Source organism: Nothobranchius furzeri, chromosome 10 (genome assembly GCF_043380555.1).
Source record: "Nothobranchius furzeri strain GRZ-AD chromosome 10, NfurGRZ-RIMD1, whole genome shotgun sequence".
Taxonomy (NCBI): Eukaryota; Metazoa; Chordata; class Actinopteri; order Cyprinodontiformes; family Nothobranchiidae; genus Nothobranchius; species Nothobranchius furzeri.
This window is the reverse complement of record NC_091750.1, coordinates 38,314,846-38,341,742: the sequence shown is the minus strand read 5'-3', so window position 1 is coordinate 38,341,742 and position 26,897 is coordinate 38,314,846. Positions and strand designations below refer to the sequence as shown.

General features: G+C 41.4%; 1 protein-coding gene across 4 annotated transcripts in view; it reads left to right on the top strand.

Annotated features, from left to right (window-relative positions):
- slc4a4a (solute carrier family 4 member 4a) overlaps window positions 1-26,600 on the top strand; it is a 64,403-nt gene extending 37,803 nt beyond the window's left edge. For 3 of the 4 annotated variants that reach the window (XM_054731051.2, XM_054731049.2, XM_054731052.2), the window contains 20 exons: window positions 396-472; window positions 8,397-8,554; window positions 9,096-9,183; window positions 10,618-10,772; window positions 11,113-11,238; window positions 13,128-13,302; window positions 13,386-13,519; window positions 13,965-14,239; window positions 15,597-15,661; window positions 15,906-16,091; window positions 16,175-16,288; window positions 16,387-16,548; window positions 16,830-17,008; window positions 17,750-17,822; window positions 19,148-19,216; window positions 19,704-19,877; window positions 21,322-21,483; window positions 21,690-21,783; window positions 24,130-24,206; window positions 26,453-26,600. In XM_054731051.2, coding sequence (XP_054587026.2) covers window positions 396-472; window positions 8,397-8,554; window positions 9,096-9,183; window positions 10,618-10,772; window positions 11,113-11,238; window positions 13,128-13,302; window positions 13,386-13,519; window positions 13,965-14,239; window positions 15,597-15,661; window positions 15,906-16,091; window positions 16,175-16,288; window positions 16,387-16,548; window positions 16,830-17,008; window positions 17,750-17,822; window positions 19,148-19,216; window positions 19,704-19,877; window positions 21,322-21,483; window positions 21,690-21,783; window positions 24,130-24,173 — 2,510 coding nt within the window. In that variant the 3' untranslated portion in view covers window positions 24,174-24,206; window positions 26,453-26,600. The remainder of the gene's footprint in view (window positions 1-395; window positions 473-8,396; window positions 8,555-9,095; window positions 9,184-10,617; window positions 10,773-11,112; window positions 11,239-13,127; window positions 13,303-13,385; window positions 13,520-13,964; window positions 14,240-15,596; window positions 15,662-15,905; window positions 16,092-16,174; window positions 16,289-16,386; window positions 16,549-16,829; window positions 17,009-17,749; window positions 17,823-19,147; window positions 19,217-19,703; window positions 19,878-21,321; window positions 21,484-21,689; window positions 21,784-24,129; window positions 24,207-26,452) is intronic. The other variant, XM_054731050.2, reaches the window with a different exon arrangement.
- Window positions 26,601-26,897: the final 297 nt, after the last annotated feature.

The following is a 26,897-nucleotide window of genomic DNA, read 5'->3' as shown; positions in this document are numbered from 1 at the left end:
AAGCTGCTGTGCAAAAATAATCAGCACAACTTAAATTATCCACAAGACAGACGCAAAAAGATGAGCTGGCGTCCAAGAATCTGTGGAAAATATGCTGAGTTACTTGAATTAGACGGAGTCATCAGTAGAGCCGGTAACTTCCTGGGGTGTTTCACTCTTTCTGGTCAGATTTCTGTCCAGTTGGTCTCTGAGCGTTTGAGTTTATCTCCGGCTGTGCTTTACTGTCCTTTTGTTTTCAAGCCTGCAGGAATATTCCTGCAGAGTGTTTCTGGTTCTGGATCAAACTTTCTGGGCCACGGTTTTTTTCCTGGGTCTCATCCCGCCTCTTTTCTTCTTCTATAATTCTGAAATCTCGATAAAAGTAAAGCTAAGTCCTACGTTTCTGCTTCCGACAGACAGCCCCACCACCGCTCACCGGAACCTGACCTCCAGCAGCCTGAACGACATCTCTGACAAACCAGAAAAGGATCAGGTGAGCCTTACCGCTTAAATCATAAAGCACACAGAAAACATCTGATTACAAACGGTGAAGAACAACAAAAACAAAACAACTCCACAAAACCTGGATTTTGGTGCAGCTTTAATGCTGTTTTCTTGGGTTTGGACGTCTTTCTTTGGAGATTGTTTGTTTTTGTCAGATTTATTTTAAACATTTGTGAAATAACAGTGGAGTTTTTGTAATTAGCTTTTTTACTTGAAAATAAACGACGCAGAGCAGTTATTCAGTCGTTCACCAACCTCCCATTAACTCATTCACTGTCGAGATTTAAGGGATTTCCTCCTAATTTCAAACCATCATTAACACTGAAGAATTGTTTCTATAGACAGTCTGATAAAATACGGAAATCAAAACTCACTAAAACCATAATTGTGATAATTACATTTTATTATACCCCCATAATAAATGAAAGGCATTCAAGTTAAAATAAATTTAAACCAAATCAAACAAAATCAGATATTTCACTAAATAATCCCTGTATTACACATAATAATATAATAATAATATAACACTAGCAATAATAATAATAGTAATAATAATAATAATAGTAATAATAATAATAGAAATAATAGTCATATTAATAACAACAGTACTAATAATAGTACTACTACTACTAATAATATTAATTATAATAATAGTAATAATAAGCATATTAATAACAACAGTAATAATAATATTAATAATTATATTACTAGTAATATAATAATAATAACAATATTAATAATAATATTACTAGTAATATAATAATAATAATAATAATAATAATAATAATAACTGTAATAATAATAATATTAATAATAATAATAATAATAATAATAATACCAACTCTACTGCTACTAATGATGATGATATCATGGTCATGCTGCTGGATGCTGTACCTTCAGTGCAAAAACAAGCTGCTGTTGTTTGTGTGGCTAAGCAGCAGCAGCAGCTCAGGAGGTAGAGCGGGTTGTCCGGTAATCGGAAGGTTGCAGGTTTGATCCCGGCTCTGACCAGAGAATACTGCTGTTGTGTCCTTGGGCAAGACACTTAACCCACCTTGCCTGCTGGCGGTGGTCGGAGGGACCGGTGGCGTCTGTGTTTGGCAGCCTCGCCTCTGTCAGTGCGCCCCAGGGCAGCTGTGGCTACATCGTAACTCATCACCACCAGCGCGTGAACGGGTGAGCAACTGACTGTGTTGTGAAGCGCCTTGGGGGGTTGTAGAACCCTAAGAAGGCGCTATACAACTACAGGCTGTTTATCATTTTAAATAAAGTTCCAAAATCAATCAAAGTAATCAGAAATATTAAAACAATCAAAATTTGTTCTATTAATAAAATGCTTAGAATGGGCCAAACCCCTCCCACCCTCTGCATTTCACAGTGGAGGCCATGGACAGCTCCTTCAGTGGTGGAGTGATATGATCGTACTTCCTTGTTCTTGTCAGAAGGCGAGCCAATGTTTAACGCATTGCAGTAGTCCAGCTGTGAAGAGATGATAACATGAATAAAAGTAGGATCATGGGCCTTAATCCTACTAACATCATTTGTAAGAAGCTAGCCTTCACCATCACGTTGGTCTGATCTACAAGGAAAGACCTGAGTCAAAAACCACCCCCAACTTCTTAACTGCAGGTTGACAGTAGGAGGGATAAGCAGTGTTGTGGATGACCCAAAGACAAGGATCTCTGTCGTCCTCTGGAAAGTTTGTGTAAAACCATGGCTGCACATCTTTAAGGCAGTCCAACAAGTCCTGAGAGAGCGTGCCACCATTCACTGGTACATAGATCTGCAGGCCATCCACATAGATATGAAACAAGATCACATACTTTCTGAAAACACACCTTAGTGGTAGCATGTATAATGAGAAAAGCAATGGTCCCAGAAGCCAACCCTGGGGCACCCCAAAGTCCATCAATGACAGGGATGATGAATATTTGCCAAGGTGCACTAAAACGCTCTACCTGAGAGTTACACCTGGAACCATTTCGGAGGGACACCCTTAATCCCTACCCATGACTCCAGACGAGACAAAAGTATCTCGTGATCCGCAGCATCAAACGCTGCTGCTAAGTCCAGGAGGATCAGCTCAGCAGTCACCACGATCTGCAACAACGCTGTCTCTGTACTGTGGTGTGGTCTAAAACCTGACTGGAAACGTTCCTGAACATTATTCCCAAGGCAGACCTGTAGCTGCCCATGCACGACTTTTTCCAAAAGGACGCCTTAGAAACGGGGTGAAAGTTATTCAGATCCTGCAGGTCCAGTCAATCTTAAGAAGCAGCTGGACCACAGCGGCTTAAAATCTCACTTTTCTTTTGAACAAAAGCAAAAACCCGTTTTAGTCCAGCGAGTGACTTCAAAAAGCATTTTTGAGGAGCGCTAACGACGTGCATCAAATGCGCTCTTCTGACCAAACGTCAGAAGCAGAGGTGTTCCCCCAGCAGGCAGAGGTGAGGAGGTCCGTCTTTTATTCGTCATAATGGAAGTGACATCTGTGGAGAGCAGAGCCGAGGCTCCACGAGCTGCAGCCGTTGTCCTGCTGTTGCCTCGTTCATAGGAAGTCAGAGGTTACTTCATCCAAAGTGGATCATCACATTCGGATCGATCTCGGTCTCACGCAGCCTGGGCTGTCACCGGGAGTTAGATGTTTACGTTAGATTCCTCAGATTTAACCTCTTTTCATAACCGTCCAGTGAAATTCCCAGATTATCTGTCTAAGCCACTAAAGGTTCCTGTTTTCCTCTCACTGTGTCAGAGAGAATTCCCAACATTCACGACATGTTTGACCTTTGTCCTCAAGGGTCTATATAGCTCCCACTATCTTATCCTTTCTGCTAAAATGCTAATAGGGTTTAAGAAAGACGACACAAGACAGCAGGGAGCAGCTAATCTCTCAATGTTCAGTTCTGCTTATCTGTGCTGGTCAGACATTCTGCTGGATTAAACTTGGAGACCGGTTCTGACTCTGGAATCAGTTTCTAGGGAGAACTTCCTCTGGATGCAGAGTGGATCCTAACCTTCACCGTTCAGATGTTCTGATCCCAGACCAGACCTTTGGGAGCAGAAATGGGTCAGGAATGATTCCTTTGGGACAAAGTTTGAATGATAACTGGACAGGAAATGCATCTGCTAAGCCAAAGCAATTCCACGCCCACTCGGCTTATAAATACCATTCCGGAGTTTCCCGACAGGACTGATAACTCGGAGATAAGATGAAGGTTGAAATGAGATCTGATGTAGTTGAGAACACTTGCAGGAGCTGATGCTTTATCTACTGAGTCAGGTTGAATGTAGCTTTGGTCATGGGACCCAGTTTAACATCGAGCTTTTAAAATGGTGCGGGGAATGAAACTGAAGCTGGATTTCAAAGGTCCATGTGAGAAGAATCCGTCAGGATTTAACATTTTAGCTGCAAAAACCACAGAAACACGGAGAAAATGCTGAATCAGACCCAAAATAGTTCTCATACGATGTTAACAAAAGGGTAATAAAAGAGTAATGAGTCAGTTTAATAAAACACCTCCATTTATTAAAATTATTTCAGTCCCCCCCACCCCTCCCACCCCACACACACACACACAAGAACAGACACAATTACATCTAAAACTGGATGAGTAGAAAACTAGTGACTAGTGGTGCTCCAAATAAAAGAAAAAAATATGAAGATGTTTGAATGAAAATTTAAATATTTATACCATATATGATTATTATCTTATTGTTTTTATAAAATGATACCTTACACTGGACTATGGGTCCTGTCGCCAAAAAATGAGTGAAATACTACTTTTTCTCCCGAGATGTGGAGGATGAAATGTTATTTATAAAATAATCACAAAAAATGAATATTCATCTGCTGATTAAAGTGAAACATAGAGGAATCGTTACAAAAACGATTCATCAACACCTTAGAAAAAGAACAGAAAGGTGGATTTTTTAAAACCCAGGTGTGACGAACGTCAGCTGGTAGTTTTTCACATAACTTTAACGGTTTCTGTTTTATTGGGTGTTAGTTGGTTAAAGAGACACTTTGCAGCTTTGGCTTGCTTTGAGCACCCCCTAGTGTCCGTTTTTAATATGTGTCATGAAACCAAAATTAAACTTATTTCCTCGCTGTGCATTTGTCTATTTAACTCCTTAATCTACCAGCTGAGACGTCTCCTCAGCCTTCCTGAATGTCTACAGGAGCGGTTCATCACTAAATCTAACACATCAGCTGTGTTCCATGCGATCGTTCATGTCGGCTCATTTCCTTTTATGTTTTCTGTCTTTTATTTGTGTCTGATGCGTTTCGCTGCTGTGGAGCGGGGCGCATCACCTGTTTTGTCCTCCAGTGACGCACCTCACCGGAGCGGCCGGCGCGCACCCCGCTGTTTTTGCGGTCGGTAGATCTTTTAGAGCTGCAGTTCAAAGGTAACTCATTAGGTGAATATATATGAACCCAGGTAGCAGTTTTTCTTTAGGATTAAGAGGAGAAGCAGGAAGATAATAAACATGCAGGACAGAAAAATAGTCAAATAAAAACAAGTTAGTTTTTGTACCTGGTGGTTGCAACAGACACCATTGAAGGTAATCAGAAGTGAGGAACAGAAAATGAAATAATTATTTTAATGTTTAGAGCAGCAGGAACTCTGAGAGGCTGCAGGCGCATCAGTGAGTTTGCGGCCGCTGCGGGGGGTGGGGGGGTGGCTGAAGCGGAGCAGTAAAGATGCAGAAACTACTGTTGTTAAAAGAGATGTTTAACTTGGAAAATGTGGGAGCAAGTTTTAATTGTCAAAAACTCCAGCGAACCAACCCGCTTCAGGTGTATGACATCATCAACAACTAGTTAAAGTCGACTCGATTTTCATTACTTGTCTGTCGACTTTTTAAAAAATGAAGTCATGCAGCCCCTACTGTTGACTCTGGTTTAGCTCCTATTTTATATTTTTTAGCTTTATCAGGTAAATGTTTCCTCATCTCTTCTGAGGCTCCGACATGATAAAGACGTTACAATATATGGTGTAGCTCGTCTGTTCTGAGGTGTGAACATGGACGGTTGTAATGACTCTGTGAGACTTCAGGGCAGCGGTCTGGAGAGGCTGAAGTTGCCCACGGGGTCTCCTGCTCACAAGGGGCTGCAGGGTCCTTTAAGAACATCCTGGCTTGAGAAAATGAGTAGAAACATGCGAAGCTGCTCAGTGTGCCTTTAAAGCTGCTGTGGTTTATGAGTTATGTGGATCAGAGGGTGGTCGGATGCAGGTGGATGATTTACGAACCACTGGCTGCTTCAGTCAAAGGTCTCAGGAGCAGTTTCAGTTCTCAGAGGACGTTTACCATCCTGCTCCTGAGGAGACCCAAAACTCAGATTTGATTGTTGATTTAAATTTAGTTAAGTTATGTTATGGTAAGGACTAATTCAGTCGTTCATGCAGCACCCCCTGGGGGTAGTGGCGTGTGTGTGTTGGGTTGTTGCAGCTTGGCAATAAATGGAGTCGCTACGTTAAGACAGAGCTGGCCCAGTCTCGTTAATGTTGCTGCTATTATAAACCGGAGGGCTACCAAAACAAGTTAAACATCAGTTATCAGTAAAGATTAGATCTAGTCCCAGTTCAGTCCACTTAGACCAGATTTAGACTCAAGTACGTCCATTTAATTCAGAATTAGAACAAATATAAACTGACTTAATACACGCAGAACCCTTTCATCAGTAATTCTAACAGAGTAGTGAAAAAGACTTTATTCCCATTTGTGCTTTTCGTCTTTAATGAGATCAGAAAAAGGTTTTTGTGCAGCAATTAATGGTTTAAATAATTACTCATCTTCAGCGGGACAGACACATTTTTAACACACCTGAGCTTTTTGCCCACAGGCGGGAACACTCGGAGTGCAGAAGTCTGCTCCTGTGTTGTTTTACTGCTCAGAACATAACATTGTTAATATATAGAAGTCATTTCCCACAAAAACCTAGTAGATTATTATTATAATTATTATTATAATCTAACCATATTAGTCTGATAATGAGCCTGTTCCACTTTTTAATGATACACGGTTGTAAATGTGACATAAGACAAATAACGTGTTTGCTGCAACTTTTTACCAGATGAGCAGATTTGACACATTTTTTTTCTACATAAAAACCTGAAGAATTAAGTGGCACACCTGAGAGGATTTCAGCACCTCAGATCTTCTCCAGAACTCTTTTCTTTGCTGCCTAACAAAGTTGTGAGCTGGTTCGGATGATTAAAGCATGTTTATGAACACAGCGTCTGGCCCGGATAAATACGGCTGATCTTAAGGCCACCAGTTATAATTTATGATTGATGGGACCCAATAAGGGACAAATAAAAAAATCCAAGTTTGAAACATCTTAGGAATTAAATTCAAAATATTGTTATTGTTATTATTTTCTGACCAAGTCCTCCGAACACACCCACATCACCCCGCTTCTCCTCCAGCTTCACTGGCTGCCAGTCAACTTCAGGGTTCATTTCAAGATCCTGGTTCTGGTCTATAGGGCCTTACATGGACAAGCACCATCTTACTTTGGTGATCTTCTCAGTCCCTACACCCCCAGCAGGTCCCTGAGGTCCAGTGACCAAAGCCTACTGGTTGTGCAGCACCAGGCTAAAGGTCAAAGGTGACAGATCATTTGCTGCTGTGGGCCCCAGACTCTGGACCTCTCTCCCCCTGAGCCTGAGATCAGTGGACTCAGTGGTCTCCTTTAAAAACTCACCTGTTCAGGCTTTTATGTGACCTTCATCACCCTCTCCTGGTTCTGCTCTCCCCACCTATTCCACCTTCCTCAGGATCCACTTATTTCCCTCTTTCCTATTCACTCTCTCTCTTTCTTAACATTTTAATCACAATTAAATGTTTAAATAATTTTTCGCTCTTTTTAAACATATTTTTAATCATTTTCTAAATAATTTTTTATATTTTAAATTTCTTGTTTTTGTGAAGCGCCTCGTGATTTTTATCTTGAAAGGCGCTATAGAAAATATTTCTCCTTCTTTTTCTTTTTCTTCTTCTTTTCCTTCTTTTTCTTCTTTCTTCTTCTTCTTTTTCATTTTCTTTTTCTTCTTTTTCTTCTTCTTTCTTCTTTTTCTTTTCCTTCTTTTTCTTCTCTTCTTTCTTCTTCTTTTTCTTTTTCTTCTTTCTTTTTCTTCTTCTTCTTTTTCTTCTTTCTTCTTCTTTTTCTTCTTCTTCTTTTTCTTTTTCTTCTTTCTTCTTCTTTTTCTTCTTCTTTCTTCTTCTTTTTCTTTTTCTTTTTTCTTTTTCTTCTTCTTTTTCTTTGTCTTCTTTTTCTTTTTCTTCTTCTTTTTGTTCTTTTTCTTGTTTTTTCTTTTTCTTTTTCATTTTTTCTTCTTTTTCTTTCTTCTTCTTGTTCTTTTTCTTTTTTCTTCTTCTTTTCTTCTTCCTTCTTTTTCTTTTTCATTTTTTCTTCTTTTTCTTCTTCTTCTTCAAAAGAAGAAGTTAACATGTTTTTCAAGATTTAAAATTATTCTGTTGCTGGAAAATGTAAATGCCAAAATCTAAACTAATACCATTTTCAGGGTGTTTGAACAAATCCTCACAGTTGAAAAAGTTCTCACAAGCCACTCGTGTGTTGGTGTTCTCGGGTTTATTTTGTATTTGCTGAGGAGAACGGGGAACCACGAAGAAGAAAAGGGAAAACCAGTTCAAGGCTGAAAGACCTGAATGCTTTAAAATGTTGAACTTTGCAGCTCAGCAGGTTTCTGACCTCCATCTTTTCCCTCTCAGCGTCAGGCTTGGTGTTGCTCCTTGTTTCGTGTCCAAATACAAAAGAAGCTCTTGGTTTGGTATTTAAACAGAAAGAACGACCTGTTTAATACAAACAGTTTAATAAAAGGTGTCAGCTCTTCCAGGAGGCTTACTGGTGTGAATGCAACATTTAACGGCTCCTTTTGTTCTTGCAGCTGAAGAACAAGTTCATGAAGAAGTTGCCGAGAGACGCGGAGGCCTCCAACGTGCTGGTGGGGGAGGTGGACTTCCTGGACGCCCCGTTTGTGGCGTTTGTTCGTCTGCAGCAGGCCGTGATGCTCGGAGCGCTGACGGAAGTTCCCGTTCCCACAAGGTCTGTGGTTCCAGTCTGAGAACAATTCAAGCTGCTTTAGGGATTGAAGACACCAGATCTTTATTTAAACAAAACTAATCCTGGTCAGATTTGTCTCCCTTTTTTACAAATACACCAAGTTTTTTTTTAGCTGAAAATAAAATTAATAAATTATTTTAAGTATTTTGGTGAAATTTTTAGTTTTGTCCTGCCATTGATTAAACTTTTCAGGTTTTTTCTGATTTTTAAACCACAAAATGAAAATATAAACAGAGAAAATGTTCTTTCTGGGGGAAATGTGAACACCGGCACGCTTCACAAACCTGAGATGTTAGTGGATAAATGTCAAACGTCCTCAGGTTACAAAAACGGAGTCACACTTCATCAGTTTGTCTGAAATGATTTACAGTTCAGAAATATTGGGGAGGGACTGATTGATACATTTTACCAACTGATGTCTGCAGAATAATTAGGTCTGTAAGATGATGAATGAATGAATGAATGAATGAATGAATGAATGAATGAATGAATGACTAAAATTCTGCTTCATTTCTTTTTGCAGATTTTTGTTCATCCTGCTTGGACCCAAAGGCCAAGCTAAGTCCTACCACGAGATCGGCCGAGCGATCGCCACGCTGATGTCAGACGAGGTTCGAACGTCGTTGGATAATATAAAAATATAAAATAAGATTTTTTATGTTACATAAACAACTCTGAAAGTATAAATCTGCACCCACAAAAGTAAATTCACCAACATTTTAGAATGATGGTCAAACAGCAAATGAAAACCAAACAGAAAACATTTAACCACCTCCTCGTTAGACCCGAGCTTCTTTTACGTGAAACCTCTGTTTCCGCGCAGCGACGATTAAAATCTGACAATCGCAAACGTTCGTGTTTGGTTTGATTCCAACTGAACGTGTGAATACTTTTCCACAACTCTAAAAAGAGTTCTGTCTCTAAAGTAAACTGGAACTGTTCGTTGTGCTTTTATTTACAGTGTATGTGCAGATATGAAAGAGTCATCTTTTCAGTTTTACTTTGAGGAGGCTGTTTCCTAAACCAAACCAGCGTCGCTTCTACAGTTCTAACTGCGAACGACTAACGAGCAGAAAGATAAAATCAATCATCAATCAATCAATCAATCAATCAATCAATCAATCAATCAATCAATCAAAGCTTTATTTATAAAGCGCCTTCCGCAACCCTGTCAGGAAGCCCAAAGCGCTGAACATGGTACAGTTGTAGGTAAATATATTGAATAAATCAACAATAAAAGCAATTCAAATTACAAAATACAAATTACAAGATAGATGAAACATTCTGGTACAGGACAAATGTGTGAAACACAATTGGATTGAGTGAACCAATGAAAACTGTGAAATAAAATCAACATAAAAGAGGGCCAAATTCAAACATGTTCTGGAAACGCCAAGCGGAGGAGGTGTGTTTTTAGGTGACTCTTAAAGGCTGGCAGAGATGGGGACAGCCTAACTGAGGGTGGCAACTGGTTCCAGAGTAACGGTGCTAGGACTGAGAAAGCCCGGTCCCCGCGAGTACGACACCTAGACCGAGGGACAGCGAGCAGGCCTTGGTCAGAGGAGCGCAGAGCGCGTGATGGGGAATGTTTGTTCAGGAGAGTGGCTAGATAGGGGTGACCACCACCCTGGAAGAAATGATAAACAAAGACGAGGATTTTGAATTGTAAGCGATAGCAAATCGGAAGCCAGTGCAGGGAGGCCAGAACCGGACTGATGTGGTCCCGTTTCCTGGTCCCAGTCAGGAACCTGGCTGCGCTGTTCTGCACAACCTGTAGGCGACGCAGTGATGACGTATAACGACGAATAACGACGAATCAGGAAGGATCTGACACGCGGGGAGTTAAATGGCTGAGTTGATTAAATGACGTTCCTCTCTGGAGTTTTTGGGTTGATGTCGATGGGATTAGTTGCTTGTGTCTGGTGTTTTTGCACGAGGTCAGCCTCTTTCTGTTTTTAGTAATCCCCAGATCAGATATTACAGTTGACTGCCCAGTGGCATCGGGAGCTCTTTCGCTCTAATACATCTTCCCGCTCTGTCTGCAGATCTTCCATGACATTGCGTACAAGGCGAAGGACAGACAAGACCTGCTGGCCGGCATCGATGAGTTCCTGGATGAGGTCATCGTTCTTCCCCCTGGGGAGTGGGACCCCACCATCAGGATAGAGCCTCCCAAAACCCTCCCTTCCTCCGACAAAAGGTCCAGAATCACGTTTCTGTTATAAAACAAAAAGATTTCTCATCACAAGAGACAAACATTTATCATTTCAAGGTTTATTGTAGAAAAAGTCTTAATAAAGAAACTTATATAACAAGTGAGTTTGTCTTCATGAAACGCGTAAGAAGGTTCATGATTGGGCTTGGTCTAAACGATGGATGAGGAGAATGTAGAAAAAATGTCAGATCAGCTCCAGGTGCATAAAGTTGTGTTTAAATGTGCAACAACTGCAGAAACCGAGACATTAACAAGTTTATCTGATCGTCTAATGGGTGAGGTAAAATAATCAGAGTAAAACTGAACAAACTTCTCTTCGCTTCAGGAAAAACATGTATGCAGCAGGAGACTCTCAGATGAATGGAGACACGCCTCATGATAAAGGTCACGGAGGAGCAGGGGGAGGAGGAGGAGGTCATGCAACCGGGGAGGAGCTGGAGAAAACTGGAAGGTATTAAAAATCTGTAAATGATTCAGTGATTCCTTTTATCATTTATCAAGTTGGACCAGTCTGAGCAACAGTCTTTATACTCAATCCCATCATGATGCAGAGGCATAAACTTAAATACGTGGTTTTATTATCTGATAAACTCTAAATTATTCAGAGGAGCCAAAACAGAACGCCTGCTGGAAACTTTTAGAGCAAACTGCTTCTTCATGTCGCTGATATCTGATTGCTGGAACCAAGCTGCTCATATTTTTTTTTTCAGCAAAAACTTGCATAGAACACCATAGTTTCATATCTAAAACCCACATAGAACACTGTAGTTCCATATGTAAAACCCACATAGAACACCATAGTTTCATATGTAAAACCCACATAGAACACTAAAGTTCCATATGTAAAACCCACATAGAACACTAAAGTTCCATAGGTAAAACTCACATAGAACACCATAGTTCCATATGTAAAACCCACATAGAACACCGTAGTTTCATATGTAAAACCCACATAGAACACTAAAGTTCCAAATGTAAAACCCACATAGAACACTAAAGTTCCATATGTAAAACCCACATAGAACACCATAGTTTCATATGTAAAACCCACATAGAACACTAAAGTTCCATATGTAAAACCCACATAGAACACTAAAGTTCCATATGTAAAACCCACATAGAACACCATAGTTCCATATGTAAAACCCACATAGAACACTAAAGTTCCATATGTAAAACCCACATATAACACTAAAGTTCCAAATGTAAAACCCACATAGAACACTAAAGTTCCATATGTAAAACCCACATAGAACACCATAGTTTCATATGTAAAACCCACATAGAACACTAAAGTTCCATATGTAAAACCCACATATAACACTAAAGTTCCATATGTAAAACCCACATAGAACACTAAAGTTCCATATGTAAAACCCACATAGAACACCATAGTTTCATATGTAAAACCCACATAGAACACCATAGTTTCATATGTAAAACCCACATAGAACACTGTAGTTTCATATGTAAAACCCACATAGAACACCGTAGTTTTGTATGTAAAACCCACATAGAACACCATAGTTTCATGTGTAAAACCCACATAGAACACCATAGTTTCATATGTAAAACCCACACAACACCATAGTTTCATATGTAAAACCCACATAGAACACTAAAGTTCCATATGTAAAACCCACATAGAACACCGTAGTTTCATATGTAATACTCACATAGAACACCGTAGTTTCATATGTAAAACCCACATAGAACACCGTAGTTTCATATGTAAAACCCACATAGAACACCGTAGTTTCATATGTAAAACCCACATAGAACACCGTAGTTTCATATGTAAAACCCACATAGAACACCGTAGTTTCATATGTAATACTCACATAGAACACCGTAGTTTCATATGTAAAACTCACATAGAACACCATTGTTTCGTATGTAAAACTCACATAGAACACCATAGTTTCGTATGTAAAACCCACATAGAACACCATAGTTTCATGTGTAAAACCCACATAGAATACCATAGTTTCACATCTAAAAGTCACCCAGAACACCATAGTTTCATGTGTAAAACCCACATAGAATACCATAGTTTCATATCTAAAAGTCACCCAGAACACCAGTTTCATGCCTAAATTGTGCCTGCACTTCCGGTTCTGCGAGATTGTGATCCAATCACAGCAGAACTGTTGGAGCTGCAGCAGCAGCTGAGATCATGAAACGTGCCACAACATCTGAACAAGAAAAAGTCTTTGCCAAAACTTTAAATAACTGAGAGCTGATGAACAGACCTAGGACACAACTGACTGCAACAAAAGTCATTTTTTAAACTTAAATCTTGACGTTTCAGTTGAAGTCATCTCTTTCGTGTGTCGTCAGGTTCTGCGGCGGTCTCTTCCTTGACATCAAGAGGAAGGCACCTTTCTTTCTCAGCGATTTCACCGATGGGTTTCATATCCAGGCGCTGTCGGCCATCCTCTTCATCTATCTGGGAACCGTGACCAACGCCATCACCTTCGGCGGTCTGCTGGGTGATGCCACCGAAAACATGCAGGTCAGATGTGCTTCTGACCCGTAAATAATCTAAAGAATGTGGACGGTCTGGTGGACGAGCGAACCTGTGCTCTGTGTGTTCAGGGAGTGTTGGAGAGTTTTTTAGGCACCGCCATCGCGGGTGGAGTGTTCTGTTTGCTGGCCGGTCAGCCTCTCACCATCCTGAGCAGCACCGGTCCTGTTCTGGTGTTTGAACGTCTGCTTTTTAACTTCAGCAGGTACTTCATCAACCATTACTGATTACGATTTAACAAGGATTTCTTCAAAATAAAAGTTTTAATCAAAGTAATTTACTTAATTTGTTGTAAATGTGAAATCTATTATTTTCTTCTGGTTTGACACCAATGCAGAGGAACAATAAACATCCATAAAACAGCAGCAGAAGTGTTTGACTCTAGGAATCCGTGTTTACTTTGTGAAGTAGGATCCTCTGGAGGAAACATGAACTGTCACTAAGAGTCTAAAACAATTCACATTTCTAATTTTGCACAGTTTTGTTTTATAGCTTTTAATTGAACATAAATCTCACACTTGTTGGGATTTCCTGCTGGACGTCCTCCAGCTAAGCCTTTCTGCTGCTAATAAACAACACAGAAATCTAAGGATCTATCTTCTGGGTCTACGCGGTGAAACCCTCCAGCTTTATGTGTGCGTTTCATTCAGAGACCATGATTTTGACTACATGGAGTTCCGCCTGTGGATCGGTTTGTGGTCGGCATTCTACTGCCTGGTGCTCGTCGCCACTGACGCCAGTTTTCTGGTCAAATACTTCACCCGCTTCACGGAGGAGGGCTTCTCCTGTCTCATCAGCTTCATCTTTATCTACGATGCCTTTAAGAAGATGATTAAATTAGCTCACCACTACCCCATCAACTCCAACTACACCATGGACTACGTCACGCAGTACGAGTGTTTGTGCATGGCTCCTCCAATCCTGGGTGAGAACTTCCTCAGCTAATAAGTCATTTATTTATTTATTTATTTATGTATTTATTTATTTATTTATTTATTTTCAGAAAATCAATCTTTTAAAAACCAACAAAAGAGGAGAGAAATATGTTTTTATGTAAATGTGATTCTGGTTCAGTTAAGGTCGATGTACTTTCAGGATAAAAGCACAAACTTTGAATGGGGAATTTAGATGAAAGGATCATAGTTTTTAAATAATCGAACACAGAATAAAAACTGCTAGTTTGATATATATATATATATATATATATTTTTTTAATTAATTTATTTATTTCATTTATTACCAAAACAGAAAAAAAACAATACCACCAAATAAAATGAGGTTTCTCAAACCAAGAAAATGAAAAGGGAACAGAAAGAAGAAAACTTATGTTATCTGCCCCTTTTTAACTAAAATGACATCTTTACAATGAAATAACAATAATTATAAATTGGCCTATACAAAGTAATTGCTTGACTGGTTAGCTAACCCAAGTTCAATTTCCAAAGAAGAAAAAAAAAATTAATAGCAATAATAATTAAAAAAGCAAAAGGATTTTTGCACATTCATATATACATTAAAGTGCATCGCATGCCCATGTGGTCGCATATACTTCATTTATACATATACGTATAGATATACACATGTATACACTACATGTACACATTAACAAACATACATACATATTTATACATACACACATGAATATACCTACTCACATCTTCTATAGCTTTATTTATTTATTTAGTATTTTTATGTATATAATTGCATGTATTTGATTTCAGTATTTCATTTTTAATTAGTTTTTTGAAAGGAAATATTGTTTTCGCGTCCTTGATTACATTACCTAGCTTATTCCATATTTTAACTCCATATATAGAGACAGAGCGCTCCTTTATAATCATTCTATACTTAGGTATTGTAAATAATTCATGTCCTTTTAGTTCATATTTACTCTGTCTTTTTATAAATCTTCTAAGTACATTTTTAGGAAGGGTTTTTTGTTTGCATTATACATAAATTTAGAAATATTGTAGTCCACTAGGTCATGGAATTTTAATGTTTTTGTTTTTATGAATAACGGGTTGGATGGAATAGCTGTAATTACTCCTTGTAATGATTCTTTTTGCTTTTTCTTTGCAATATATAGATAGAATTTGCATAAGTTTTATATGTTGTGCCCCAGATTTCTATACAATAGTTCAAATCTGGTGCAATAAGTGAACTATATAATAAATATAGGGTATTACCATCCATTGACCATTTTACTCTATGTAACATTGCAATTGTTTTAGCAGAACAGAAATCTGAAGTTGTGAGTAAAAAGATATTTGTCGTTTCTGCAGAAAACGAGACTGAGATCGGCGATCCTGCTGAGGTTTCGCTGTGGTACTTTAACAACACCGGCCTGGTGCGTACTTCCTGTTACTGTTGTCGTAAACATCTAAAGATCATGCATGTTTGGGTCTGTCCCGTGCAACCTGCAGGACTTTAGTCACGCTGCAGATCTTTCACCAGATGCAAAATCCAAAGCGAGGCCGTAAATAAGCGTTCTTCTTCTTGTTTAATATTTGCCTCGTTACAAAGTAAACAGAAACATGATAAGATAAGCCGAGTTTAAGGTTTTGTTTTCAACAACAAATCTTGGTTTCTAGCCCCTAAACTCAACCTGGTCGTCGCTCACGAGGTCAGAGTGCATCCAGTACAGAGGAGAGCTGGTAGGAGACGCCTGCGGCTCCGTCCCAGACATCACCCTCATGTCCTTCATCCTCTTCTTCGGTACCTACACCACCTCCATGTGTCTTAAGAAGTTTAAAACGAGTCCGTTTTTCCCCACCACAGTGAGTAGCAGCAGCAGTCTGAGATAAAAACACCAAACCAGCTCTGTGTAAACCAGTTTGCTGCTCGCTGATCCTTCATCCAGGTGAGGAAACTCATCAGTGACTTCGCCATCATCCTGGCCATCTTCATCTTCTGCGGGGTGGACGTGCTCGTGGGAGTCGACACTCCTAAGCTCATCGTGCCAAATGAATTCAAGGTGACCTTCAAGTGGTTTCACAGAATCCTTTATCTTTTTACGAGCTCATAAAAAGTCGTGACCTGAGAAGTTTGACCTTCTGCCTCCGACCCTCGTAGCCGACGAGCCCCCACCGAGGCTGGTTTGTGCCCCCGTTCGGAGGAAACCCGTGGTGGGTTTACCTGGCCTCAGCCCTGCCTGCTCTTCTCGTCACCATCCTGGTGTTCATGGACCAGCAGATCACCGCGGTGATCGTCAACAGGAAGGAGCACAAGCTGAAGGTAAAAAACAAGGCAGCGGTTAGAGATCCTGGAGGACGAGATGTTGGAGTGATTTATGAGAGGTTCCTCTGGGGTCGAGCCTGTTGTCTTCACACACTAGTTACATGTCTGTCTTCTCATGAGAGTGAGACTTGTTTCACCAGTCTGGCTGGTTCACTTCATACATGCACCTTCTGAATAATCCCAGAAACTTTTCTTCTGCAGTCAAATGAACCAGTCAGGCTGTTCGTGTATCTGCAGCTGTGCATTTGACCTTTGACCCTGTTTGTTGTCTGAATCAGAAAGGGGCAGGTTACCATCTGGACCTGTTCTGGGTGGCGGTTCTGCTGGTGGTTTGCTCTTTCATGGGTCTGCCGTGGTACGTGGCCGCCACCGTCATCTCCATCGCTCACATCGACAGCCTGAAGATGGAAACCGAAACGTCGGCTCCAGGAGAGCAGCCCAAGTTCCTGGGAGTGAGGTAGGGCCCGGAACCTCAGAGGTCCGATCCTCAACCGGGTCACGGTAAAAGACAAAACTCTGAATCCTGAAGCATCAAACGCAGGAGCGGCTGCAGGAGGAGGGAGAACCAGATGTCATTATCTTGGTGCTGCAGCGCCATCTATGGGTTGGGTGCAAACAAACGTTTCGTCAAACAAACAACAAAGTAAATCATTTTTAAAAGTTGCTCTTCTGCAGAAACGGTTTTCTCCTCGGTGTTTTCCCGAAACTTCAGATTAGTTGAAACGTTTTAGTCGATGAGAAGCATTTTGCTGTAAAGGTTCAGTAAAATCTTGTTTTTTTTTCCATCAGGGATCTGTGGCACTGCTCATGTAGCTGGTTTAATCTTTTCTATGAAATAACTTTTAAAACTTGATTTCATGACAGATTCGGTTCATTAATCGTTGCTCAAACCCTTTTTTTCCTCCTGTTTTTGTTTTTATCTCTGCCTGAAGCCGTCCGCTGCCTCCTGATGCGTCAGCTGTAAGCTGAGCTAATAAACGTGTGTGTGTGTGTGTGTGTGTGTGTGTGTATGTGTGTGCACTTTGAACTTCCTACACGCATCGATGCTTTCTTTTGCTATCGGACTAAGATGGAACATAGAGTTATTTTTGTTTGACAATCATTTTTTGTAGCTCATCAGACTTTCAGTCGACTTTAACTGTAAAATAATAAAAATCAGGAATTAAAGTTGTAAGAATTCCTTTTCTCTGTTTTGCAGGGAGCAGAGGGTCACGGGGGTGTGTGTGTTCATCCTGACGGGACTTTCTGTGTTGATGTCTCCAATCTTAAAGGTAGTCAGACAAAATAAAAGTAGCTGAAATATTTTCTGCTGTGCATTTTATGTAAATAATCTATAAATGAGGTTTAGATGGATTTTGGTTTGTTAAAAGAACATTTGGTTTTCTGTTTTAATTAAAACTTGAAGTCAAATCGCATCAAATGGAGCAACACCGCCACCTACTGGTGTGGTTAAGCATCTGCAGCGCCCCTCCTGTCAGAAAACAGTTCATGAGTCTGAGATACGATAAAGACGATGATCAGTCAGAGATCTTTCACAAGCTTTGGATCAAAGAAGCAAAGGACAACGCTTCAGCCTCCGACTGAGGGTTTAACTCCCAGCCTCCAGCTGCAAATCAAAATCTTTTACCTTTTCTAAAGAAATTAAGTGATTGGAATCATTAGTTGCAGCTTTTTGGTTTGGTGGTTTTAAAGGTAATTTAGGAGATTCATCTGGATCTGGTCACATCCTTAAACAGGAAAACGATCCAGAATCTGGTGTCGGCAGAGCCCGGAGTCCTGACAGTAACAATTGGGAATGCTGGAGGGAATTCTCATCTGAAAACCTGGAAAAACTCACAGCCTGAATGAAAAAGTCTTCCAGACTGGACCTGATGTTTAATATATATAAATATATAAATATATATAAATAAATAAATAAATATATATATATATATATATCAACCCATCCATCCATTTTCGTCCACTTATCTGGGGTCGAGTCGCAGAGGGAGCGGCCTAAGCCCAGACATCCTTCTCCCCAGCCACTATATATATATATATATATATATATATATATAGTGGCTGGGGAGAAGGAATGTATATATATATATATATATATATATATATATATATATATATATATATATATATATAGTGGCTGGGGAGAAGGAAGCCCAGACTTCCTTCTCCCCAGCCACTTGGGCCAGTTCCTCCGGGGAATCCCAAGGCATTCCCTGACCAGCCTAGACTCCCTCCAGCATGTCAACATCAACATCTATTAAAGCGTTAGTTCCAGTGACTCTGCAGATGTCGGCATGTCCGTCTTGTCTGTAATCATTTCTGTACGGTCTAATATCTTGTGTGTTTCCATGGAAACAAAAAGGTCCCAAGCCTTTGACCGTTAACCTAAAATCTGCAGCTTTTATGGCTTTCTGGACCTTCATCCAAACGATGCATTTAAACACGATGGGAAATTACAGCTGTGCTGTTTTAGACTTGGTTTTGATGAGTTAATTGATTATTTACACCCAGTTTTGTTTTTAGATGTTAACCATAAGTGCAGAAATTAAACCTGACAGGTGGGATGTGAGTGCTTATTCATCTGTTTCTCCATCAGTTCATCCCCATGCCTGTGCTCTACGGAGTCTTCTTATACATGGGAGTGGCGTCTCTTAACGGAGTTCAGGTAAGTTAAAGCCCTTCTTCCACCTCCACTTGGAGTCAGACATGTTTGTAGTTCTTGTTTTGGGCTTAGACCGTGCAGCAGATTAGCTGCCTCGTGAATATTTATCATTTCTCCGTGTCGCTCCCAGAATAAAAGCTGCTCCTGAGTCTGGACCTGGTGGTTCTGAGTCCAGCTTCAGGAGCAGAAGCTTGATCATCAGACCCGTCTCTGGTGGAACGTCTCTTTTTCCTTTGAAGACCAACTTTAAAAGCGTCTTTTTAGTTCAGCTTTGATCTCATTTTTCACCTTTTTAAAAAAAAAATACGTTTATTTATTTTTGCTGCATCGGTTTCATAATAACTTCTGGTTGTTTTATTGTCTGTGAAACACTGGAGCGTCTCAGAGCTTTTAAGTTTGACACAAACATTTCAGTGAAATGTAAAAGTGCTGCAGAAATCCTGAACCGGCTCAGCTGTTGGTGATGTATTTATCTGGACTGTGTCTGTAGTTCATGGACCGACTGAAGCTGCTCCTGATGCCGGCGAAGCATCAGCCCGACCTGATTTACCTGCGCCACGTTCCCCTCAGGAAGGTCCACCTCTTCACCTTCATGCAGATCATCTGTCTGGCTCTGCTCTGGATCCTCAAGTCCACCGTGGCTGCCATCATATTCCCCGTCATGGTAGACGTCATCCTGAAATTCAGCAGCAGCACCTTCAGATCAGTGTCATTTATTATGAATGGGTGGACTTTTCCGTTCTGTCATCTGTGAGAGAAGATCCCCAAACCTTTCCAAGTTCAAACTAAATGAGCTTAGATTTAGAACTGGTTCTAGTTTTTAACTCGGAAATATAACATTCATAAAATAGTTAATACTAAATGTTAAACTATTTTTACAAGTTTCAAAAATCTAAGTTTTTTGCGGATGATGTGGTCGTCCTAGCTTCATCCACCTCTGACCTTCAGCTCTTGCTGGGTAGGTTCACGGCCGAGTGTGAAGCGGCTGGGATGAGGATCAGCACCTCCAAATCTGAGACCATGGTTCTCGACCGGAAAAGGGTGGCTTGCCAACTCCGGGTCGGGGGAGAGGTCCTACCTCAAGTGGAGGAGTTTAAGTATCTCGGGGTCTTGTTCACGAGTGAGGGTAGGAGGGATCGGGAGATCGACAGGCGGATCGGTTCGGCGTCTGCAGTGATGCGGACGCTGAGCCGATCTGTCGTGGTGAAGAGGGAGCTGAGCCAGAAAGCCAGGCTCTCGATTTACCGGTCGATCTACGTCCCAATCCTCACCTATGGTCATGAGCTTTGGGTAATGACCGAAAGAACGAGATCGTGGATACAAGCGGCCGAAATGAGTTTCCTCCGTAGGGTGGCCGGGCTCAGCCTTAGAGATAGGGTGAGGAGCTCGGACATTCGGGAGGGACTCGGAGTAGAACCGCTGCTCCTCCGGATCGAAAGGAGTCAGTTGAGGTGGTTTGGGCATCTGGTCAGGATGCCTCCTGGACGCCTCCCCGGGGAGGTGTTTCAGGCATGTCCTGCCGGCAGGAGGCCCCCGGGTCGACCCAGGACACGTTGGAGAGGTTACATCTCCAATCTGGTCCGGGAACGCCTTGGGGTCCTGCCGGAGGAGCTGGTGGAGGTGGCCGGGGAGAGGACGGTCTGGATCTCCCTAGTTGGGATGCTGCCTCCGCGACCTGGACCCGGATAAGCGGAGGAAGACGACGACGACGAAAAATCAAAGTTTGTGTTTGAGGCTCTTATTGTGAAGGAATGAAGGAAGTTATTTGCATTTCACCTTGGGACGCTGCAGAAGTAGCCAAAGCCTTCACCTCATGAAAAAAGCTGATTTATTAAATATTTTACCATTAAAACATGCTCAGAACCTGAAGTTCTGGAGAACTTCCTCCTGCTGCGTTCATGCTTTTATACCTGGAAATAGAATTCAGGAAACTTTCTTTTTGGTTATTATTATTTTTTACCTCCAGTCTTTTTAAAACTCCAGGAGGCACTAACGAGCCTTCATATCCGAGGCAGAACTTTATCATTTCTGTTATTTTCAATCTAAAATTCCACGAGGGTGACCTCATCTAAGCTGTTTTATTGTGAAAGTCTGTCTGGTGGTTTCAGATCCTGGCTCTGGTTGCTGTGAGGAAAGCGATGGATTACATGTTCTCCCAACACGACCTCAGCTTCCTGGATGACGTCATTCCAGAGAAGGACAAGAAGAAGAAGGAGGACGAGAAGAAGAAGAAGAAGAAACGCAGCAGCATCGACAGCGACGCTGAAGATGTGAGATTCACAAATTTAAATTCTTCTTTTCCTCGAGATCCAAAAACAAACGACCTTTATTTCTCCCTTCTGACAACTTTTCCCTTCGCCCGTCGAGCCGAGTGATGCCTCCGGTCCTGATGCGATTCCCACCTGATCGTTTTTTGAATTATAAATAATAAAAGGCAGAAGGTCCGGTCTCAGGACGTGTTTCCTCTCTCCAACAGTCTGACTATCCTTACAGTGAGAATGTTCCCAGCATTAAGATTCCCATGGACATCATGGAGCAGCAGCCTTTCTTAGGTGATAAATCCTCTGAGCGTGAGTAAACCCGACTGGATAAAACTGTAGGAGAACCACTCGTCCTCCTCTTCCATGTTTCTGATGTTGTCCAGCTGCTCTGGTCTTGAGCTCCCTGTCGCTGCATGGAATTAACCTTTTCTTTTGATTTTCCTGTTTCCATCTGGGCTTTTGTGATCTGTTATTCGTTTTTTTTTTTTTTTTTTTGCTTTCTTGCATGTTTATTCTAACAATTTTCACCTACTTGTGTGTTTTTCTTAGTTCAGAAAGCTTTTAAAGCAGTAACGTCACACTTAAGACGTTTTTATTAGGGATGAGCGTTTCAGACGCGTGTCCGGTACGGATAAAGCATTTTTGATGAGTACGAGCATGAAACGAGTAAAACTCTTAAATATCTGTAATGGTGCTGACGGAAAATCCTCATTGGGTAACTGACTGTCTTCACGCTCTGTGATTGGCCAGTCAAATAGAGCGCCCGCCCCTCCCTACACACAAAACTCTGCAGCCGGGAGCTCACAGCTCAGTCCGCGTCCGGTCCATCCACGCATGCACGCACGCACGCACGCACGCACGCACGCACGCACGCACACACACACACACACACACACACACACACACACACACACAGTAACGGATCTCTGTGCTTGCTTCACTGTTCACGTTTCTCCAGTACTCCCTGTTTTCTTCAGTTTGACTTAAAAGTTATTTAAAGTTACTTTTTTCGTAACGTACGTGGTGCATTTGACGAGACAGAGCTGAAAACGGCTCGTGCTGCGTCAGTTACTGCCTCCGCACCGGTCGGGTTTTTTTTTCTCTCTCTCTCTCCTCTTCCTCAGGATCCACTCCCTCTTTCCTATTCACTCTCTCTCTTTCTTTACATTTTTTAATCACAATTGTCAATTTTTTGCTCATTTTAAATATATTTTAATCATTTTCTAAATTATTTTTTCTATTTTACATGTTTTGTTTTTGTGAAGCGCCCCGTGATTTTTATCTTGAGAGGCGCTATAGAAAAGATCTTTTCTTCTCTCTCTCTCTTAATTCATGCACTTAAATGTTAATGTTCTGATTTTATTGAAAAACTTGTTCTGTAATAGTTCTTTTACTATTGTGATCAAAAACATTTAATCTCAACTATGAGGCTGCTCTGCAAATAGTTTTCAAATAAACAATACACATAGCAACTTCTGATCAGACTTAAAATAACGTATTGATATAAACCACACCCACTTCCGGTTAAACTACACCCACTTCCGGGTTAGGCCACGCCCACTCCGAGTACAGATACAGATAGTGGTGTAGTCGCTCATCCCTAGTTTTTATCAACACAGAACGTCAGGAAGGAATCCTGATTTATCATCTTTAATAACGTAGTGTGGCGCTGCCTACGCGTTTAGCTGTTTCTCCTTCCACAGATGGACGATCCTCACGAGTTCCACCTCATGGCCTCATGCCCCTCCCAATGGTTACTGCTCTATCACTAGACTTTAGTAAGTTACTGCATAAAAAGCTTTCTGTAAAACTCCAGAACCGAATGCATCTGATCAGAAACACACTCGACACTAAACTTAAAAAGTGCAAAAACGACGGGAGACCATTCTGCAGGTTTTCAGTCTGAACTCCGGTCTGAGGCCTAGTCCACACGTAGCCGGGGTTTTTTTAAAAACGAATATCCGCCCCTCCAAAAACTTGCATCCACAACACCGCTTTAAAAAAAAAACTCTGTCCACACGTACCCGGATAAATACGTTGTTAAGGACATGCCAGACCTGTAGGCGGCAGTACTTCCCCCGTTCTTAACCTCGTCCTTCATCTGTGGTCTTCCGCAAGGAGCAGTAATTCCTCTTGCAAAAACAAACAAGCAGAAAGCACTTGGACAGTTGATGGATCGGGTAGTGACAGAGCGCAGCTCTGAGGGCTTCCATGATGTCGGCTAGTGTAAACACAGGTCGCACACGTGATGTCAGCATTTTTTTGTCGTGGAAAATGACGTTGCGGACCTTAAAACTCCGGTTTTGTCTGTCCACACGCAGACACCCAAAACAGAGAAAACGCAGATCTTCACTTTGGCCGGAGTTTTTAAAAAGATCCGTTTTCGTGTGAAAAAACTCCGTTTTCGTGTGGATAACAGGCCAAAACGTAGAAAAATATCTACGTTTTGGCAGATCCCCGGCTACGTGTGGACAGGGCCTGAATCGGTGTCTCTTCTGATTTTATTCTTCAGATTTCAGATGCTTATGATCTAAAACACTTTCCAGACAAATAAAACACAACTTCTAAACTCTTTGACTTTGGACTGAACGCCTTCTTAAGGTCTGAAGCTTTGTGGATTTTTCCTCACAGCTGATCTGTGTTTTCCTCCCATAGGAGACAAGCCCCAGTCCTACCTTGATCGCCACACATCGTGCTGAGAAGCTGCGCTACTATCAGGACTACCTGGACAGGTGAGTGTGTGGCTGAGACCCAGAAAAACGCCTGAAAACCAGAAACGAGTTGTAAAGATGCGGCCGAACAGAGAGGTCGAGCTCGTAAAAGGTCAGCACTAAAACTCGATGCTGGTCTGACCTCTGAAGGTCACGCGGGCTAATCAGCTGACCTTTAGCTAAACAAGTTTCCAGCAGGAAGCAGAGCGCCTGGCGCCACGCCCGTGGTTCTAGATTCACCTGCAGGAATCCGTCGTCACAAGAATAAAAAAATCCAAGGTCTGTTGTCGTTGCTGACATGATAGTTTAGGTAGAAAGAAAGGGTTTGGGTTAGCTTCCTCTCGGGGCCATTAGCATAAACGACACAGGGACTTAGGTCACTATTACACCACATCACCCCGCTTCTCCTCCAGCTTCACTGGCTGCCAGTCAACTTCAGGGTTCATTTCAAGATCCTGGTTCTGGTCTATAGGGCCTTACATGGACAAGCACCATCTTACATTGGTGATCTTCTTAGTCCCTACACCTCCAGCAGGTCCCTGAGGTTCAGTGATCAAAGCCTACTGGTTGTGCAGCACCAGGCTAAAGGTCAAAGGTGACAGATCATTTGCTGCTGTGGCCCCCAGACTCTGGACCTCTCTCCCCCGAGCCTGAGATCAGTGGACTCAGTGGTCTCCTTTAAAAAGCAGCTGAAGACTCACTTGTTCAAGCTGGCTTTTGTATGACCTTCTTCACCTCTCTCTCTTTATTCTGCTCTCCCCACCTATTCCACCTTCCTCAGGATCCACTGATTTCCCTCTTTTCTGTTCACTCTCTCTCTTTCTTAACATTTTTTTAAATCACAATTGTCTATTTTTGCTCATTTTAAATATATTTTTAAACATTTTCTAAATGCTTTTTTATATTTTTACATGTTTTGTTTTTGTGAAGCGCCTCGTGATTTTTATCTTGAGAGGCACTATAGAAATGATATTTTCTTCTTCTTCTTCTTCTTCTTCTTCTTCTTATTATTATTATTATTACCACAACTACACACTAAGCTAAAAAAGACACAAAAATACAATAAAAACTAATAAAAACATTTAAAACAACAATAAGCACATTCACTCAGACAGTCACAGCAGCCTGGTGCGTGGGATTAATAATCCAGTTCAGCTTTTCCACAAGCTGGTGTGGAATGCTTTCGGGTCCTGTTGCTTCGGAGGTGTAGACCTCCCTCACGCCACCTACTGACAGCTGGAGCATCTGCTCGTTGGGTGGTACAGTTCGGATTGAACTAAAAACGTTAAGCAGCTGCATGAAGAAAGGTTTCTAGTATTTATCCCTCTGCAGGCGGAGAGCACGTCACCAACCTGTTTCCTGTCTGGCGTTTCATTTCAACGTTTTATTGTGAAGCTGCTGGGATCTCATTAAAAACCCAAAACAATCTCAGCCTCTGTTGAGGGAAGCATGGCTTTATAGATGAGGCTTTCAGCTGGTTGGACACATGCCCGTTTGAATCAGAACCGTTGAACTGAGTTTGAACTTTAGATTATTGTAAATTAATCTCTTTGGAATAAAAATGCAGCAAAATTGCTTTAAACTCAGTCGACCTCAGATTGTGTTTTTTTACTCAAATATCAGTGAGAACACGTCCAGATAGCTTCTGATTTCAGGTTAAACGTGATTATTTAGTGGAGGACGTTATAAACCATCAGTTATTTATTTATCTGATGCAAAAATCTGATTTTATTCAAAGTTAAATTTAAAGCAGCTTCAGATTCATGAAAGACATCTGTTCCAGAAAAAAATGTTTTGTTTCGGGAGCTCACACACACACACACACACACACACACACACACGCACGCACGCACGCACGCACGCACGCACGCACGCACGCACGCACGCACGCACACACACACACACACACACACACGCACACACACTCTCACACACACACGTACACACACACGCATGCGCACGCACACATGCACACTCTCTCACACACACACACACACACACGCGCACACACTCGCGCACACAGTTCAAATTTCACCTGTTGTGGTTTTCAGTGATATTTCTAACAGATGGGATTAATGAGCCAACGATGCTGGAAAGAATCAGCCCGCTGAGTCGTTGCTTTAGGTTTTATTATTGAGTAAATGATTGATCAGATTTTTCACCTCTGGACTTTAGTAAAGTTTCAGGGTGAGTTTGCTCACAGAAACATGACAACAGGTATGCATGTGTGTGTGTGTGTGTGTGTGTGTGTGTGTGTGTTTTCTCAGCCCTGAGATGACTCCTCTGAAGTCTGTGCCTCAGATCAGGATCGATATGGATCCAGAAGATGAAAACACGTTCTACTGGAGGAGCCAAGGATCAGAAACGTCTCTGTAGAAGATCCTCAGCATCCAGGCAACCTGCAGCGTCTTTTACTGACTTTAAATTGGTTTAAACGTCATGATTTCAGACTTTGTTTTGAATCAGTGGCTGAAAAAGGGAAGATTTTTTTAATGATCAAACACTTTCCAGCATTTCTGTTTTCAGCTTCGGAGTGAAATCTCATCTGTGCAAATCCGTCCGTGTGTCAGTGAAAGCTGCAGCGCCCTGATGAAACGCGAGTGCCCGCCACACCCTTTTATACACAAATATAACCTTTTCTTAAGTTTTATATCAGCTGAATTAATAACGATTTCCTCTAGCAGGAAGAGGAAGTTTTATAGCTCTACCTCT